This window comes from Lonchura striata, chromosome Z, assembly GCF_050655825.1.
Source record: "Lonchura striata isolate lonStrDom1 chromosome Z, ASM5065582v1, whole genome shotgun sequence".
Taxonomy (NCBI): Eukaryota; Metazoa; Chordata; class Aves; order Passeriformes; family Estrildidae; genus Lonchura; species Lonchura striata.
Genome location: NC_140740.1, coordinates 49,669,393 through 49,686,611, shown reverse-complemented (window position 1 = coordinate 49,686,611; position 17,219 = coordinate 49,669,393). Strand labels below are relative to the sequence as shown.

Here is a 17,219-nt window from a genome sequence, read left to right as displayed (position 1 = left end):
CATCTGATATTGGCTGTGTAAAGACACGAGATTAAACGTGATTCTGATGAACTTACATTGAATTGCTGCCTTTTTGTCTTGAACTGTTATGATTACAGGCAGTTTGACTCCAGGCTTGCAATACATAATGGCCCGAAATCGCTCCCACTTGAATACATTTGGGGCTGTTGCCATTTAAGAGAGCAGCAGCACGCATAGGCGAGGCTTTAGAATTTACAGCACAGCGCGTTTGGAAGGAGGGACCGCAGCACCTCTGTGTGCTGATGCTGCACTTGGTTCACGTCAGCCTGGGAACAATCGCGGTGTCCGGCTAGGTCGCTTGATATTTCATCTTCTCTTTGAAAACAAAAAAGCCAAGAAAGGCACAGCGCTCACGGGAGCTCGGCCGCGAGCGAAGCGCCGCTGGCGCGGCCCCCGGCCCGCCTCTCTCCCTGCCCACGCCCCCGTGCCCGGCTTTGCGAGTCCCCGCCCCTGGCCCGCCCCGCGGCCAGGAGCCAGCCCCGGGCCGGCCCCGGGCTGGCCCCGCCGCCGCTCGGTCCTTGCCGCCCGCCCGGACCGCCAGTCCCGAGCCCCGCTGACCTCTTCCGAGGGTGGCAGGTTTCCAGAGCCAGCTGCAGCGCACACAGCATATATGATTACATATATGTAGAGAGATGTATATAAAAAGCTACTTATGCTGACCTCATAATGAGAAACGAGCCAATTCCTGCTTGCAAAGGGAATGCTTTATGTGCAGGCACACGATGCTGCTGTGCTGGCTGTGACAGAGCCCGGCGGGGTGCGAAGGCGCCCGACCTCCCCAAAAGAAGAGGCTGGCGCGGTGGTCCCTGGGCTCTGCACCAAGCCGCTCACCTGCGAGCACAGACCATGCCCAGGCCCTGCCGAGGCTCCCGCGGCAGCGCGGCAGATCCCAAGGAGGAATGCTTTACAGGTGGGTTTTGTTAGCTATTGATTTTTGCATGTCTCTTGTGTTCCCCCGGGTCTTTTGTGGGAAAGGGATAAACACAAAGGATGTACCTGGTTGGTAACAGTGCTGTGTGTAATGCAAAACAAGAGCTTGGCTGGCTGTGCTTTTTTATTACATTGTTTTTACTGGTAATCTGTCAGTAATCTCCAGTTCGTATTTCACTCGAGGAAAGGGCACTACCAGCTGGCCTCTCTATGTTTCTGACAGTGTTGACTCCCCCCGCCATTTGAGCTTTCTGCAGCTTTCCTAAATGCCGGGCCTGACAATGGGTGGGAATAGCACTTGCGTTCCTGGCTGTACCTGGAAGCAGCACTCGTTTTCCTGGACATTCATACCATGACGTGAGAGCAAAACTGTCCTGCTCTAGCTCCTCAGACTGATGCCTGACGATGGAGGTGGAGAGCAAAATTCCTTATTTAGGTAGTGAGGAGAGTCATGAATTAAGACTGATTTGTCAATATCATTAAAAACTGATGAGGATGCATAATAGAAATAAGTGCTAATATTAAGGACTTTTTGCAGATGATGCCATCAAACTTTTTTTACTGCAGCAGCTGATGAATGAACCTAAGTTACCAAGAGGATTTTCAAGGGCTAAGCCTGATGCTATGATACATTTTAGAGAGGCTGGGCTAATTTGTCAGTTGACTAGCCTTTTAATTTGTGCTTAGTATTGAGCACAGAGTTCAATCTACTCACTGAAATTTAAGGATGTGTAAGTGTTGTTGGATCATGACCTTATTACCCATACAATTCTATTTCTGCACACACCCCTCGAGGATTACTTCTGTGTTATCTCATAGGGATTTATAAAATTTAAATTTTGTACAATGCCCTGAAAAGGCTAACACTTGATTGTCCTTGCATTGGGTATTTCACTGGCTTTTATAATAGATTAAAAATTCTGAGCAGTGGGATGTTGCAGTGTTTCTAAAATAATTTTTGGGTACGCTTTTTGGCACAGTCCTGCTGGTCTACTGACACAGTTACTTCTAGTCTAGTAGCACTGCTAAAATTACACTCCAGTGATGAGACTCTCAGAAATACTTGCTTCACTCTAATATTTGAAATAAAGCTAACTGGGTTACATTTCTCTCAGAAATTATGTTACAGTCTTGCTGAGATAGGGTAATTTTTATTGCTATTTTAATGCCTGTTTATGTTATACCCATATAAGATGAGAAGTGAGGTCTTCATATTTTGATTCTGCTTATGAAGCATATTTATCACTTTCTAAGGCAACTGTCTTAAAAAATAAGATCAGTTTTTAATACTATGACTAGGGATTTTCCAAGCAAACTTACATTTCTTTTTTTGCTAGAGACAATTGCTAGTGAAGTCTACAGAGGTGGATGCGTGTAACAGATGCTATATCTATAAATACTTCCACAGGCTGTTACCTGAGTTTCCATGTCTGAAGAGAAGTATTTTAAATTTTAAATCTCATCTCTGACATAGCATGCAATAAACCACAATGGGATCTAGAAGTATTAGATGAAACTTTTTTGATAGAAGAGCCCTTTCCACCTTAATCCCTATCTGTGCTTAGAATCTGTAGCATTGGGAAGACTGACTTAGGAGAGGATGAACATGTCTTAAAATGTTAAGAGTCTGATTATGCAGGACTGTGCCCTCATGAAGAATCCTTGCTCACGTAACTGGTGCCACTGTTGACAGGGAAATTATTTTTGTGGGTTATAAACATATTTGTACAACAAAGAGTGTACAGTATTGGAGTCCCCAAAATGTAGTAAAGCTGTCCTTGGAAAAATTCCTTCAGAAGTTTTATTTTGCAAATTGTCAATTAGATGAACTTTATTCTTTTTTAGTGCGATGAAACAGAAACTCCATTCCTTGATCCAAGTATGAAGTTATTTGTTGGTTCCCCAAATTATATTTACAGGATGCTGTGAACCCAAGATAAGCAATGTGCACTTACATTTAGTACAGGGTGTTTGAACAGAGCACAGTGATGTGTCCAGCAGTCTCTTCATGGGCCACTGAAGTACAGTTGCTCCTGCACCAAGTGCAGCCAGTGGCCAAATACCAGTGATATATGCTTAAGTTCTCTATAGATAAAATTCACAACAATGGGTGGTTCCTTTTTTTTCAAATAATAAAAAACTTTGTCAAAGATTTCACATATTTGGAAAATTAGGATTCATGAAGAATTGTTGCAAATTTATTGATTCACTGACATTCAGAAGACTATTTTAAAAGAAAATATTCCATTAGAATACAGGTCTGGAACTATGACTAAGATACTGAAGCTGCATGTTGCTGTATAGCAACATGCATGTCTGATACCTGTGTGTATGGGAAACTCTTCTGATTAGAATTTCATATGATTTATGATATTCTTTTATTTTCTTATTTTGTTTTGAGTGTTCAGTTTAAATAAAACCCATTATGTACATATAATAGATATAGATGCACATTGAAGTAATCAATATTGTATTAAAATATCTCTAGCAAAAAAAAAAAAAAAGTAAGTTTGCTTGGAAAATCCCCAGTCATGGTATTAAAACTGATCTTATTTTTTAAGACAGTTGACTTAGAAAGTAATAAATATACTTTATAAGCAGAATCAAAAGTATGAAGACAAATAGATGAGAAGTTGAAAGTAGGTTTCCAGGTGCAAATATAGAGCTTTACTCAGTGACTTGTTTTGTCAAAGGTGCTGAGCAGGTGTGTGTGTGAATTCCATCAGAACACTCACCTGCCCAGGGCTTCTGGGAACACTCCTGTTACTCAGGGCCAGCAATGGGAAATTTCATAAGTCCTTTCCCATACTTCTTTTAAGTTGATCCTTTTTATTGAGTTGGTTGCATGAAATGCTGTTCTAGGACACCCCCATTTTGCCTCATGTAATCTGTTTTATTTAAGTTTTGGCAGAGGAAAGCCTGGCTTATATAGTGAGGCCACTGAGGGACATAAGATGTTGGCTGGCAACATTGTGGTGCTTTCTCTTGGCTGTGAACTGGCTCTGTTTGATGTTTTGAACTTACATAAGTATTTTTAAACCAGAAACTATGGTTCTGTTGCAGGTTTGGCAAATCCTGTTCTTAATTTCTCCTTGACAGAAGCCAAAAGGGCTTTTGTTAACTTCCACCTAATATTAGATGAAAATGGTCCATCACTGACAGATGTCTTTTGTATCAAAAGCCAGAAACAATATTTAGACATGAGCCCAAGTTTAGAGAGCAAAATATTTTGTTAATTTACCTTGCTTCTTGTTTTCACAATATGTATTTTTCTTCTGCCTGTTGCACTTTTGCTGTCTAAAGTATTGATAGTTTTCTATGTTTTTTGCAGCATTTTGAATAAAAATTGGTCATATTATTATGTAGTTTAACTCTGATGCTCCTTGAAGTCATTAATGTACAGACTATCATCTAGCATAGTGAAAATAATTTATTAATTTTATCAATGTAAATTTCTCAATCCGTATCTCCCACTTAAATGCTATTCCATTGTTGCTTTCTTTTCCTTCAAGTATATTGCCACAAAATTTTGTCTTAGTGTTTTTTTAAGTAATAGCTGTACATAGCACATATTCATTACTGACAGAGTCCAAATTTTTCAGTGTAAGTTTTTTCTTACTATTTTAGTGATATAAAACTACTTCTGAGGATGTAGCAACTGAACTGACATTAAACCTACTTTTCGTTTCAACACCTTCCCAATTTACATGTTCTCATTGAGGTAGTTTAGATGTGACACGATCAAAATGGCTGTCTTATGTGCAAGAATTTATTATTATTGATTAACTTTGTTTGGTTAGAGTTCTGTGGGAACCAGCAATCTAAGCTATGACATTGAAACCGTGCCTCTGCTTCTGCTTTTGCAAATTTTAGCAATAACATGCAAAGCTTCCAAAATATGCTATAGCATATCAGAGCACATAAACTTTATAATTCAATGTCATAGCCTTATCATTTGATAGGTTAAAATTACAAGCTGATTATAAATTTTCATGTAGTCTTTGTGTATTGTGCAGTGCTTACTAGGATATGGTGAAGGAAAAGTTGGATGCAGTTAAAGATTTTGTAAGTCAGTGACATTATCTGGCCATTATACAATTTTCAAATATCATATTCTATTTGAGAATTTTTTTTTCTGATTAAGAAGGCTGTTTCTATTTGGTTTTGGTTTGTGCCATTTTTTTCCTTTTTGTTTGTTTTATTTATTTACTGTTGTAGTATGTTGATGCTAGTTGTCTACCACTCTTTCACTTCCCTTCTCAGCTGTGGAGAGAAAATTGTGGAAGGCTCGTGGGTTGAGATAAAGGCAGGGAGAGAACACTCAGGAATTACTATCACAGGAAAAAGAGGGGAAATCCATTTGTTTAATACCAGTCAAATTAGAATTAGGATATGGTAGTGAGAACTAAACCCAAGTCTTAAAAAAAGTCTTCCCACCCTTCAGAGCCTTAACTTCACTCTCTTCTTTCTCTACCTTCTCCCACAGGGCAGGTGCATGGGGAATATGACTTATGGTCTGCTCCATCACGTCTCTGCCACTTCTTCCTCCTCATGGGGAGGACTCCTCACACTCTTCCCTTGCTCTAGCACAGGGTCATTCCCATAGGAGATTGTCCATGAACTTCTATGACATTAATTAATCCCGTGTGGGCTCTGGTGGAGTCACAGGTCCTGCCAAGGAACCTGCTCCAGTGTGGGCTGCTCTCTGCACAGCTCACAGGTCCTGCCAGGACCCTGCTCCAGCACGGGCTTCCCATGGGGTCACAGCCCCCTCAGGCACATCCACCTGCTCTGGTGTGGTTCCTCCAGGAGCTGCAGGTGGATCTCTGCTCCCCCTGCACCTCCCTGTGCTGCAGGGGCACAGCTGCCTCACCATTCATGTTCTCTCTCTCCTCCTTCACTGACCTTGGTATCTGCAGAGCTGTTCCTCTCTCCTGTTGTCTCTCCTCTCACACCTGCAATTGTCCTTGTGTAATACTTTTCTGCCCTTCTTAAATTCATTATCCCAGAGGTGCTGCCACTGCTGCTGGTGGGCTCTGCCTTGCCAAGCAACTGGTCCATCATTACTTTAAATATGTGTAAGTTTTTGCCATGGATAGATGAATTAAAGCCTTTTCAGACTTCTGGTCTGTTTGTTAATGATGAAGATGCAACAGAATTAATTTTTGAAACTTGAAAATGTAAAAATTAATTGTTTCAACATCAGAAATAAAAAAAATTCTATTGAGATCACAAGTTCTATCTTACCTTCTGAAAGATTTGAGGGTTTTTTTGCATCTCTTTGAGAGGAATAGAAAAACAGTACTGTCACCACTTTTGGCATTATTTCAGGCATAGGACTGCCTGAAAATTAGAAACAGATAGGTGATTGTATTCTCTCCACTGTGTCCTTAGCCCTCAAAGGTTAAGGATAATTTACCTATGTTTAAGGTGGGATGGAACAATTGTAATAACAACTGTTAAATTTTCAAAATCATCAGGGTCCTACTTATTTTTTAATGTATGTCTTTTGTGAAGTCTCAATAGCTTTAGAAAAGGCAATAGCAATGGAAGTGAAGAGTGGAATGTCACAGCAAAGACAGAGGGACTCTTACATCTCATGAACAATGCTGGCTTTTAGGATACAAGCAAATCCGATAAAAGCAATTTTATATTATTTCTTGTATGTTATTCTGGCTTGTGCTCCTAAGGCATCAGCCAGCATGTACTTTTGCCCAAAATGCTCTTTCAAATGGAATGCAATCTCTATCCTGTAACCTGGGCACCTTCCACGTCAGGTAGCTCAGGTATGAGCACATTTGATACTGCTTCTGTGCCAGACAGGAGGCTGGAGCCAGGACATTCAGGTGAGATCTCAGACAAAGAAATATTTCTAATGCGTCTTCCAGCAAGGGCCTATTTTGGTCTTTGAATACAGCAAACATTAGATTTCTGATTCAACAGCTTCAGGGGAACTGCAGGAAGGGAAAGAGAGTCCAATCTGTAGTGATTATTCATGTGCAGACAGGTTCTGTGTCTGGACTCTTGGCTGAGTCTGATGGATTATTCCAGTCCTTGCAGCCAGAGGCAGCTCATTTGGCATTATTTTCTGGTAACTTTTCCAACAGCCTCTTTTATCCACGAGTGCCAAGCTGCTGAGGACTGGAGTGGCCCGGTCTGAATCAGGCACTAGCCAGCCCACGTCTGTCTGAGTTCTGGTGGTGATGAGGGAGAATGGCTTCAGCCCAGCCATTCCTATTCCCCTGTCTGCATGTGCCTGTGCCTGGCGTTGGCTGCTGCTGCCTGTTCTGGGAGAGTGGCATTGCATGGCTGGGTGCCCTTCTCTTTCAGCCAGCACAGCCACCCTGCCAAAGGCAGACTTCGTGCAGGGAATGAAGGGGAGAAATGCAGAAGTACTGACCAGTGTTAAAATTACAGTGTTAAAATCAGCATGACTGTGGTAACTCCTTGATGGCTCTGTGTTACATCCACAAGAGAAGTTCTGGGCGTCTTTTCGGTGGAGATCAGCTTCAGATCAGCACATCAGCAACAGATATTTTGTGCCTGAATATCTGGAAAGTTGAAAATGTAAATGGAAATATATGCTTAGAATACATATATAGTTAACACAAATATATTTTTAAAGCCCTGTTATGAACAGCCTGATTGAGGAGTGAAGATCTTCCTGATGAGCTTTGTGGAGTATGCTTCAGGAATTACAAAGAGGTTTTCTTGATTGCAGTAGAAGCATTATAGAACTGTAAAAACTAAAAATAACTGTGGCAGCCTCAGCAGCCTCTGACTTAATCTACAGGCAGCTCTTTGGCTCAAGAGCAATAGGTGGGATATAATATTTATATTTACTGCAATATTAAAATACGGATATTTATCTTTTAAGGGTACCATTATGCTGTAGCTTCACAAGTTCCTGTTGGTAATTAAGCAGTCACGTTTTTTTTTTTTTTTTCGTCAGGAACTTTTGGATTTTAAAATATTATTGGAATCTTCTTGTTGTTTCAAATGTAGTGGGCTTTCTTAATTCCTTCAAATCCCCTACAGACTTTTAGATTCAGGAAAAGTTAACTCCATGAGAGAAAGTCAAATCCTTCTTCCCAGCAGTTCACTCTTTGCTAATTCCATTCTTTGGAAGAGAAAATGTACCTTTAAAAATAGTGCATGTTTCTGAATTTGAGGATTACTGAGAAGAATATGAAGACTTCTACAGTTACTCTTTCCTTTTTGCATTTTTCCTTCATTCAATAAAAATGCCAGTTTTGTTTGTTTTAAGGGGACAGAAAAAAGCCTATTCTCTTCAAAATATCATATTTAAATGGAATACTATTGTTCATGTGTGCCACTCCCCTCTAGTGAATAAAAGTGGAATTGCTTCATGTCATGCTATTGACCCCCTAGCTGCAACTAGATTATGGAATTTTTCTTCAACTTTTGATAACAGATAGTTATCTTTCTTTCAGTGGAACAATGTGAACTTTTTTCTGCTTTTTCTATTAAGGAAGAAATAGGCTTTCATTGCAAAGCATACTAAATTTGTTAAATCCTGTCCTTTGCACACACACACAGTGCCAAAGTAAATATAAAATGAACTTTAACAAGAGCAAAACTGTGCTATTTATTACTCTTCTGTCTATAGATCACTGGGTTTGAGTAAAGTTTCATGCTCTTGCCCCTGCTTACATACATAAAGCATTTATTTTAACAATGTTTACTTTTTCCTTGATAGTTGAATAAATTTTTGGTGCGGTAATCTTAACTCCTGCACGATAGGTTGATGTTTTCTTTATTAAACTTTTGAGTAATTGACACCACAGCTCTAGTTGTATGATCACAGATGGGCGTGCAGTTCTAGATAAAAAAATCTATCCACATATTTTCACTTGGATGTTTTTGTTGAAGAAGTAACAGCGTAAAAGAGAGTTACAAAAATGTTCTGTATGTGATAAATATTCTGTCAAATGTCAGCTAACAAGTCGCCAAGTGTGAGATTTCTCTGGCCAGAGACCAGTCAAATAGCTCAGCAGTCACCCTAGTCTGAACTCTGTACTTATCAGCCATGGAGACAAATATATGCATTTAGCTTTCCATTTGTCGTCTAAAGTACACAGGTAAAATATGCTCATAGTCAGAAGTTGATTGTTTCTATTTATTGCACAGGACAGATGTATCAGGCTAGAATGAGATGAATTCTGTATGGGGTGGTCTTTAAAAAAAGATCAGTTTGTGTCTGGTTTTTTGCCCATTAAGCATGCCCTTAATTAATATAATAAATATGTCATTAATCAGTGGTGCTGGTGAAAACAGCTTTTTCTTTTACACTGACAACCAAATTTAGTCAATTAGAATTGCACTGGCTGTGAAGGTCACAAGCCTAATAAAGTAAACAGCCTGAAGAAGTTGTATGAGATGTAGAAGTAGTGAACCCTAAATCAACATAAAAACTGATGAGAGGCAAATGTATGCAGAAAAATATTTCATAGGAAAAAAGAGCATAGATGCAAGATATTTCTAGTTATGCCTAAGAGATGCAGAGGTATGATGAGACTAGAATTTGCTTCTTAGAGCTCCATATTTATCATACACACATTAAAACTGACCCTAGACTTCCACCTACCTGAAGCTTAAAGAGCAGAATGTATGAATGTAACTGAAAGGCCAGATGTAACACAATCTATTGTTTTCCTTTCTTTTGGGATATTTTACATTTCATATCCTTGCTCTTTTCTACTACGCAAAGATGCAGTTCACCCTTGTTCTTAAAGGATGGTAAATGTTTCTTGTAAAGGTTAAAGCACTTTTTATTTTTTTTAGAAGAGGAATATTAAAAATATAAGGCAAAATCCCATGACATCTAGTTAAGCAAAACTCACACTCAAATTTAGGGATTATAGCTTTTTTTCCTAATGTGCTGTACTATACATTACTACATCTCTTTAGTTTCTTACTTTGTAACAAAGGGATAAACTCCTATTTATTATTGCACAGCATTTTCAAAACTCTGCTTTATAAATTCTATTATGAAATTGTTATTAAAAACTATCTTTTCTCTTTTCCAGAGAAATCAGTGCTTGCCCAGCCAACATTTGTTTTTGAAAAGAAGGACCGTTCTTTGAAGGTAAAAAGCTTTTTTTTCCTCTTTTTCATTATTGATAAAAATTGTTGAGAAATAGAGATTCTATAGACAATTATCCTAGCAGTAGTATAAGATTTTAGCCCTGGTTAGCACTTGTAATAAATAGTCTGAAAATGGAACAAGGAAGAATAGGAAACAGAAACAAGACTTAATGCATATATGCTGGACTGTTGTACTTTGTGTCTGTCTAGAAAATGATTGTTCTATTTCCTTGACCTTTCCATGCTTATTTTTTTTTCCAGCGGCCTGCAGAAGACCCAGTTTTCAAAGCTGAAAATGGTAATGACCACCTCACTGAAACAGCATAATATAACTGGCATATTCCTAGGTCCTGTAAAAACAATGTTTGGACTTCTTCTGTGAGCAGGGGTAAATCCCAGTTATCAGACTAAGATTCTGTGGGCTGTAGAGCCACCTGTTCTGTCCTAATATATATGTCCCTGTCTCCCCTCAAGAGTTCTTCCATCTTACCTCTCATATTTATCAGAAAGACAAGCTCCAGAAACCCTGAAAATTGACCAAGTGTATTCATCAGCTGTATGAACTAACTGCCTCTTTCTTTTTGCTCGGGTTATGTTATAATGTAGTTCCTCATACTTAATGTTTTCTGAGCCCATGGGCTGTGAAATGATTCTAAGTGCTGGCTTTAGGTTCCCTGAACTTAGTAGAAGAAGACTTCCCAGGGCGTTGTTACAGGTGTTGACTTAGATTCCAAAGCCCTCTTGCTCTTATGTACTGCCTTAAAGCTGAAGTACCTCCTGCAATTTATTTTGTTCAAGTTTTAATTCAGTGTCATAACATGGTGATGATGCCTCCTGGTAATTACATTATATTTTCTTTTCTCTAGATTTCATTAGCTGTTCCAGAAAACATGCAAGATCATCATCTTTGATTTTCCAGAAGTCTGACTCTCAGCCTAACACTGGTATGACATTTTGCCTCCATTCATGTTTTGATAGGAGTTCTATATTCTTATCTGGCAAAGAAAAGAATTAATTCCCCCATCTAAGAAATGTTACTACATTGTAGGCATGCTGCAAGTCATGTAAACTTAAACATTGATACTTGATGGTAGTTTCTAATAAACATGTTTTTAATTAAAAATATATTATTTTTTCCATACTTAGATAATATTACATAAAGTAGTGAAAAACCTATAAATTTCGTCTAATTTTCCTGAATTGCTCACACAGTCAAGGGGGGATGAAGTCAGGAAAGAAATTATATCCCTGGCTTCTGGAAGAGATCAGTGTTCCCTGGGCAATCCTTTAAAATGTAAAGCTGTTTCCAGAAGGGCCCCTCCTACAGTCCAGCCATGACCTGATGGGGAAGGCTCATAAAGGTCTGTGTATTGTCTCCGTGGAAATGAACACAAATCACTGAGGCTACTGTGCAGAAGGACTGATCCGTATTTTACAATCTTCATTTAACATATGGATGGTACCAGAGAGGCATTAATTACGTATGGTGTATTATTTTTTTAATCACATCTGAATGTACCTAAGAGGACTTCAGCTAAGTTTGGTTTACTCTGAAAGTTAAATTGGGATAGATATGTGAGAAATTTTAGGGTATGCCTATACCAAAAAATAAAGCAGAGTGCAGAAGGAAGCTGGAGTGTCTTCTGTATTGATTGCCTGCACTGTTTACGTGATAGGTCACTGTCTGGCTGTGTTTTGAACCTTTCCACCTGGCAGTCTCCAGGACAGAGCTGATACAGAGAGGGTTAGCCATGTGCCTGAGCCAGGCTGTGCTGCTTGGCCTGAGAGACATCCTGGGGTCAGCAGCATAGACATAACCTAACAGTCTGCTTCAGAAAGATGGCGGGTAGCAGATAATGATTTATTCTACTGTCAGTGAAAGCATGACATCAGCCTGGCTAACCCTAAAACTGGTCTTTTTTTATTCTCCAAACAAGTAATAATTTAATCTCTTATTCTTTTAGATACATTTCTCACACAGCAAAGAGGGAGATCATCTTCATTCAACACCCTTCCTACTTTTCCTCCCTCCCAGACAGGTAAATGAATATAAATATTTACATAGAAAAGCAAGTGTTAACTAAAATAAAGATGTGTGCAGAAATGCTTTTCCTGCAAGACAAAGCTGAAGTGTGTTGGACTAGTCTGGTATTTAGATGGGAGAAAGGATTGTTTTAGAAGGAGGACTGGCATTTCAACAGAAGATAAGGGGTTTTTTTAGTAGTTGGGGAATCCTCTCAGGCAGGAGTGGAATCTTTGAGTAATTTAAAATCATGCATTTATGGAGTGTGATACAAATTATACTTAAAAAAATTAAATTATGGTAATTACATGATATTTTGCTTGTAATATAATGGTGACTATTCCTACAAGAATATAATTTTATGTCCGAGGAGCATGTTTTCCACCTCACCAAGGATCCAGGGAATATTCTTACTCTTAGCACTAACAAGAAGGATGAAGTGGTCTCAAATCCTAGTCTACGTCTCTTACCAAGACAGGTGCTTGGCAGACGCTGGTGTAGAGGATTTCTAAATAATGTTAAGAGTGCACATCATTTTAATAGCAGCAAAACACACTCTTGCAATGAAAAAGTGGTGCTTGTATGTAGTGTATCAGTTGTGCCATTCTACAGGATGTGGTACATGCTTGGAATTGCACCGTTAAGGGGAAGGCAGCACCCAAGATTTACAAATCTTGGGTGGTCACGGTGGAAAGGAATGACGTAAGTCAGAGGTTCCGCAAAAACTGAAAAAGTTTTACTGGTAGATTACACACTTGACATGATAACTGGTATAAGTTCTGATCTCCTATTCTAAGCACATGGAGGTGGGTTTTGGATAAAGGGTTAAGGTGAAAGGGAAGAGAGAGAATTAAAGAGGATTAAAGAGGAGAAGAGGAAAAGCAAGAAAGAGAGAAAAAGAGATCACCCTGGTGATGGTTCCAGCATCAGCATCGGTCCAGCTGAAGGCAGGTATAGGATCCTGGGACACACACCCAGGCTTCACAGGGGTACCTTTATATAGAAGGGTTTCCCCACCCTAGAGGTTAGTTTCTCTCTTTTTATGCAAATCAGTTCCCATGTGCAGTTCATTCTTTCTGGAAATGAGTCAGAGGCATTGGGAGTCTTGGGTGGTCTTGATGCTCCTACAGTCCATGTCCACTTCTTGGCCTCATTCCTGCTGTGCTGTGCTTATGGTTGTCCTGGAAAAGTACTGCCCTACCTCTGTATGGCACCTTCTGCAGCCACAGCCTGCACTTTCAAACTGTGAGTTACTACCAGAAGTCCTTGGTTGGCTCCACAGCTTTGGATATCAGTAATATAAAAATTATCCCCCTTACCTCCTAGGCTTTTACAGCATGGTTGCCATGATCATCTCAGTGGTGTTTGATATCTTTATTAAAACGGTGAAAGCATCAATAGAGCATTGCCATCATTCTAGTAGGTTATGAAGGCCTTTTCAGCAGAGCAGGGCAGGGTTTATTTATTTATTTATTTATTCCTATTTATTTGGGCCTCACTTAATCATCTTAAAAATGCCTAAAATTTGACCAGGTAGCATTCAATGTTTCTACAAAACAGGAACACCTATTTTTAAAAGATGAAGAAAGATTTTCCATTAAAAACATTAATTAATATCCAAAAGACTGTGACACAGCCAGAAAACCTCTGGTGCTCTCTCGTGCCAAAGTCTGTCCACCTGTAAAAACTGAGACAGTTGCAGTTATCTTGACAATCTTTTTCAGATGGATATGTTGCAATATCACTCAGGTTCTACCAAAAGAGGGAGAGGACACAGAAATACTAATTAATGGTTAAAATTCGGGTTTACTTATTATTTAATTTTAAATTCCTTTTCTGTAGTAAAGAAGAACAACATATTCATGACCACAGCTCTTCTTCAAAGAAATCCTGACATCATTAAAAGTACAAGAGAAGGTAACTATCATTGTAATATTTATTCACTGTAGCCCTACAAAGACATCCTTTAGAAATATGGAAGACAAAAAAAGAACAGCTCTTCTCTATACTGAATGATAGGCTTGGTATCTTTATGCAGTTCATAACTTATTTGTTTGACAGTGTAAATGTCCTATGAACTCTGGTCTGACCATCTGCTCTGACTACTTATTTCCTGAGTGAAATGAATATAATCTTCTGTAGTGAAATTTCACATTTCTAATGGAATACTCTGCTCCTGGAGAAACCAATGAAGAACTCTTGGCATCTGAGGATGCAGAATTAAATCTGAAATGCCATAAGACATATCTAAAACAAAGTAATAAATATAAGTATAAAGATATACTTAAATATATAAATACAAATACATTTTGTAAGTACAAATAGAATATTTATGCATATAACACATTGCTTTTTTTATCCTGATAGGATAACACATTGGTTTCACTGCAGAGTTATGTATTTTAGAAACCATTACAATTTTTCAGAATATGAAGCAAGTAAACAACAATAAATATTATTTTTACATGTGTTCAAAGTTTCAGTTAAGAGGCAATACATATAGGTTATGAATTAGATGTGAAGAAAAAGTATATGTTTAAATATTTTGTCTTTGTATTTTGCAAGGATCCTTGTCACCAAGTCATTTGTGGAATGTCATTAGACCTGCCACTTTACAGCCCCCACAAGCCCTGACCTGTCCTGAAATTCCTGTAGTATCACTAATGACTAAGAAAGAAGCATGTGTTCAGGTAAAAAGAAAAATAATTTTACTGGAGCTCAAATTAAGGAAAAAAAAATACCAAACAAAAACACCCAAAACAATCAAAACCAAGCACCAAACAAACTGGTGCTTTTTTTTAACAATTAATTAATTAATTAATCATGCAATTACTTAATCATGTATTAAAATGCATTATTTTAAGAAAGTTCCCATGTAAGTTTCAGTGGAATTGCTGCATCACTGACATGAGGTGAAATGTTAAACTCATGCTGACTGTATTTGAAAAATTATCTCTTCTCTGCAGGCTGTCTTACCTCTCTGATATCAGGGTTCTGTGGGGAAATCAGCTTTTGGTGTTTTGAATTTGGTTTATTTAGGAAGTGAGATTTTAGTATTTTAATTGAGGGCACTGTTTTAGTAGACAGCTGGAAGAAGCTCTGCCAACTACCATATGTATTATCCATATCTCTATCTGTGTATCTTTATACCTTAGTGACTCTGGATTCTAGCAGATCTGTTAATAGCATATTAATTAATTAATCTAATTAATTAATCCATTTGATTTTATTATTTTTAGCTATCTGAAGACAGCTCTTATTCATCCACTGAGAATTCAGTAAATTCCAAACCAGTGGGATCATCTATTACAATAAGTCTTCCCAGCTCTCAAAAAACACAGTAAGATTTTGTTCACTATATTTCTATAGCATCTTGTCACTTGGCTGATGGCATACCCTTTCATCAGCTATGTCTAACATGGTACTAAGCCCATGCTATCTGCACCCTAACAGGGCTCAGTGCTGTTCGTGTGTGGTGCCAAAATTTGTGTATACTGACATGAACTTCATAAGCCATAAAAAAATGGACTCCTAACTACAATTAGTCTCTGTGGGACAGGTGGTTTCTCACTAGCAACCAAGCCAGAAGCTATATGGGGTTTGCCATCTCCCTTCTGATTCCATGTCTGCTGCAGCTCATAAAAAAGTGCATAGAAACTCAGGAAATTTCATTCCTTTGAGGAATTACCAATATATTTCAGTATATTGGACACAAGAAGCATAAAGAAAAAAGTACAGGATTGATTTTGAAAACCAGGTGAATGCTGCAGTTGATGCTCTACTTTCATTCACAAAGTAGAATTTCTGGCATGAGCAGCTATCTGTGGTGACTGTGATACGCTAGCGTTTTTGTGCAGCACAGACTTGAGAGTTTCTGTGAGGAAGCTGACATCCTTGGACTAAGATGTTTCCCCATCCTTTTGACACAGTATGTGATGGAAAGAGCCCTGTTCTTGGAGATTAATCAGATTCTAACTAAAAGCTTGGAAAACTTGTGTCATAAGTGACAGAAATACAATGCTGGGAAAAGACTGGCTTCTAGTTCAACTTCACAGAAGGTTTTGCTTGGGAAACAGAAAGGGTTCAAGGCCAGCAGTGAGCAGAAGTAATACTGGTGCAAAAGTAGGCTATTACCTCTCTCTGGGGACTGACTCATCAGAACTCTAGGTCTGTGGTTGTCTTGTGGTATTAATACTGCTTGCTGATGTTGATGAGGGTTATTTACCTGGAAGTTGTGAGCATCAGGAATAGACTTGGTATCACTTTTGATGAGAGAGTGACTTTTCAAAATTGCTAGGGCCACAGATAATAGATTTCTAATGTTGCTTAATTCCCCCTCCTACACAAGGAGGGCACAGAATATGTAAATTGCAAAGGAGTCTATGCCAGTATTCTACAGAGCTAGATGGACCACAGATAAAGATTGTGATGCACAGTGCCAGGGCTCTGAGGAGACAGGGGATTTCTAGATGCACAAACAACTTAGATTCTTAATCCTTATCAACAAAAAATAACACCATTACAGGGCAGATGCTTGCTGTGATTTTGGAAGAACCAATCTTTTCTATTTCATTTAATGCCGTTGTGATGCCCTCTGAGGACAACATGTAGCCACAGAGCATACTGGGTTTTTAGAGAATCTGATGGTAATGCATGCATTAGAAAAGCTAAATCAGCTGCTGTTGGTACTTTAAATTTATTTAGCTTCTGTCAGCCGCACAGTATCTAGGAAAAGATTGGTGAGTGACTTTCTCCTGTGAAGTAGAGAAATGCAACACAGGGATTCAGTGCCAACAAGTTACTTAAAGGTACTTAGGGTATTACTTTCCCTTGTCTTTTTTTTCCACAAACACTGTGCTTGGGGTGTTTGTGCCTCATGAATTCTGTATATCACAATACTAGTTCTATTATAATCATAGTAAATGTTGGTTCCTTTGGCAGTTGAAAACTAATTTAAATACTACCAGGTGCCTACTGCTCTTCTGAGATTGCAGGAGGATATAAGTACTGTTCTTCTGATCCATATTAAGTGACTGATGCTGTAAAATACTTAGGTAAAATCTTTCTGGCATATCTGTTTTCTCATCAATAATAAACAAATTATTTTATTAAACTCTGTATACATGCTGAACAATAA

General features: G+C 38.6%; 1 protein-coding gene across 2 annotated transcripts in view; it reads left to right on the top strand.

Moving 5' to 3' along the window:
* The first annotated feature begins 476 nt into the window (after positions 1-476).
* The window catches only part of RANBP3L (RAN binding protein 3 like), a 32,856-nt gene continuing 16,113 nt past the window's right edge, over positions 477-17,219 (top strand). Inside the window, exons 1-8 of one of the 2 annotated variants that reach the window (XM_021551780.4) lie at positions 477-931; positions 10,002-10,060; positions 10,321-10,357; positions 10,926-11,003; positions 12,024-12,098; positions 13,925-13,999; positions 14,648-14,772; positions 15,322-15,422. In XM_021551780.4, the coding sequence (XP_021407455.2) occupies positions 688-931; positions 10,002-10,060; positions 10,321-10,357; positions 10,926-11,003; positions 12,024-12,098; positions 13,925-13,999; positions 14,648-14,772; positions 15,322-15,422 (794 nt within the window). In that variant the 5' untranslated portion in view covers positions 477-687. The remainder of the gene's footprint in view (positions 932-10,001; positions 10,061-10,320; positions 10,358-10,925; positions 11,004-12,023; positions 12,099-13,924; positions 14,000-14,647; positions 14,773-15,321; positions 15,423-17,219) is intronic. The other variant, XM_021551787.3, reaches the window with a different exon arrangement.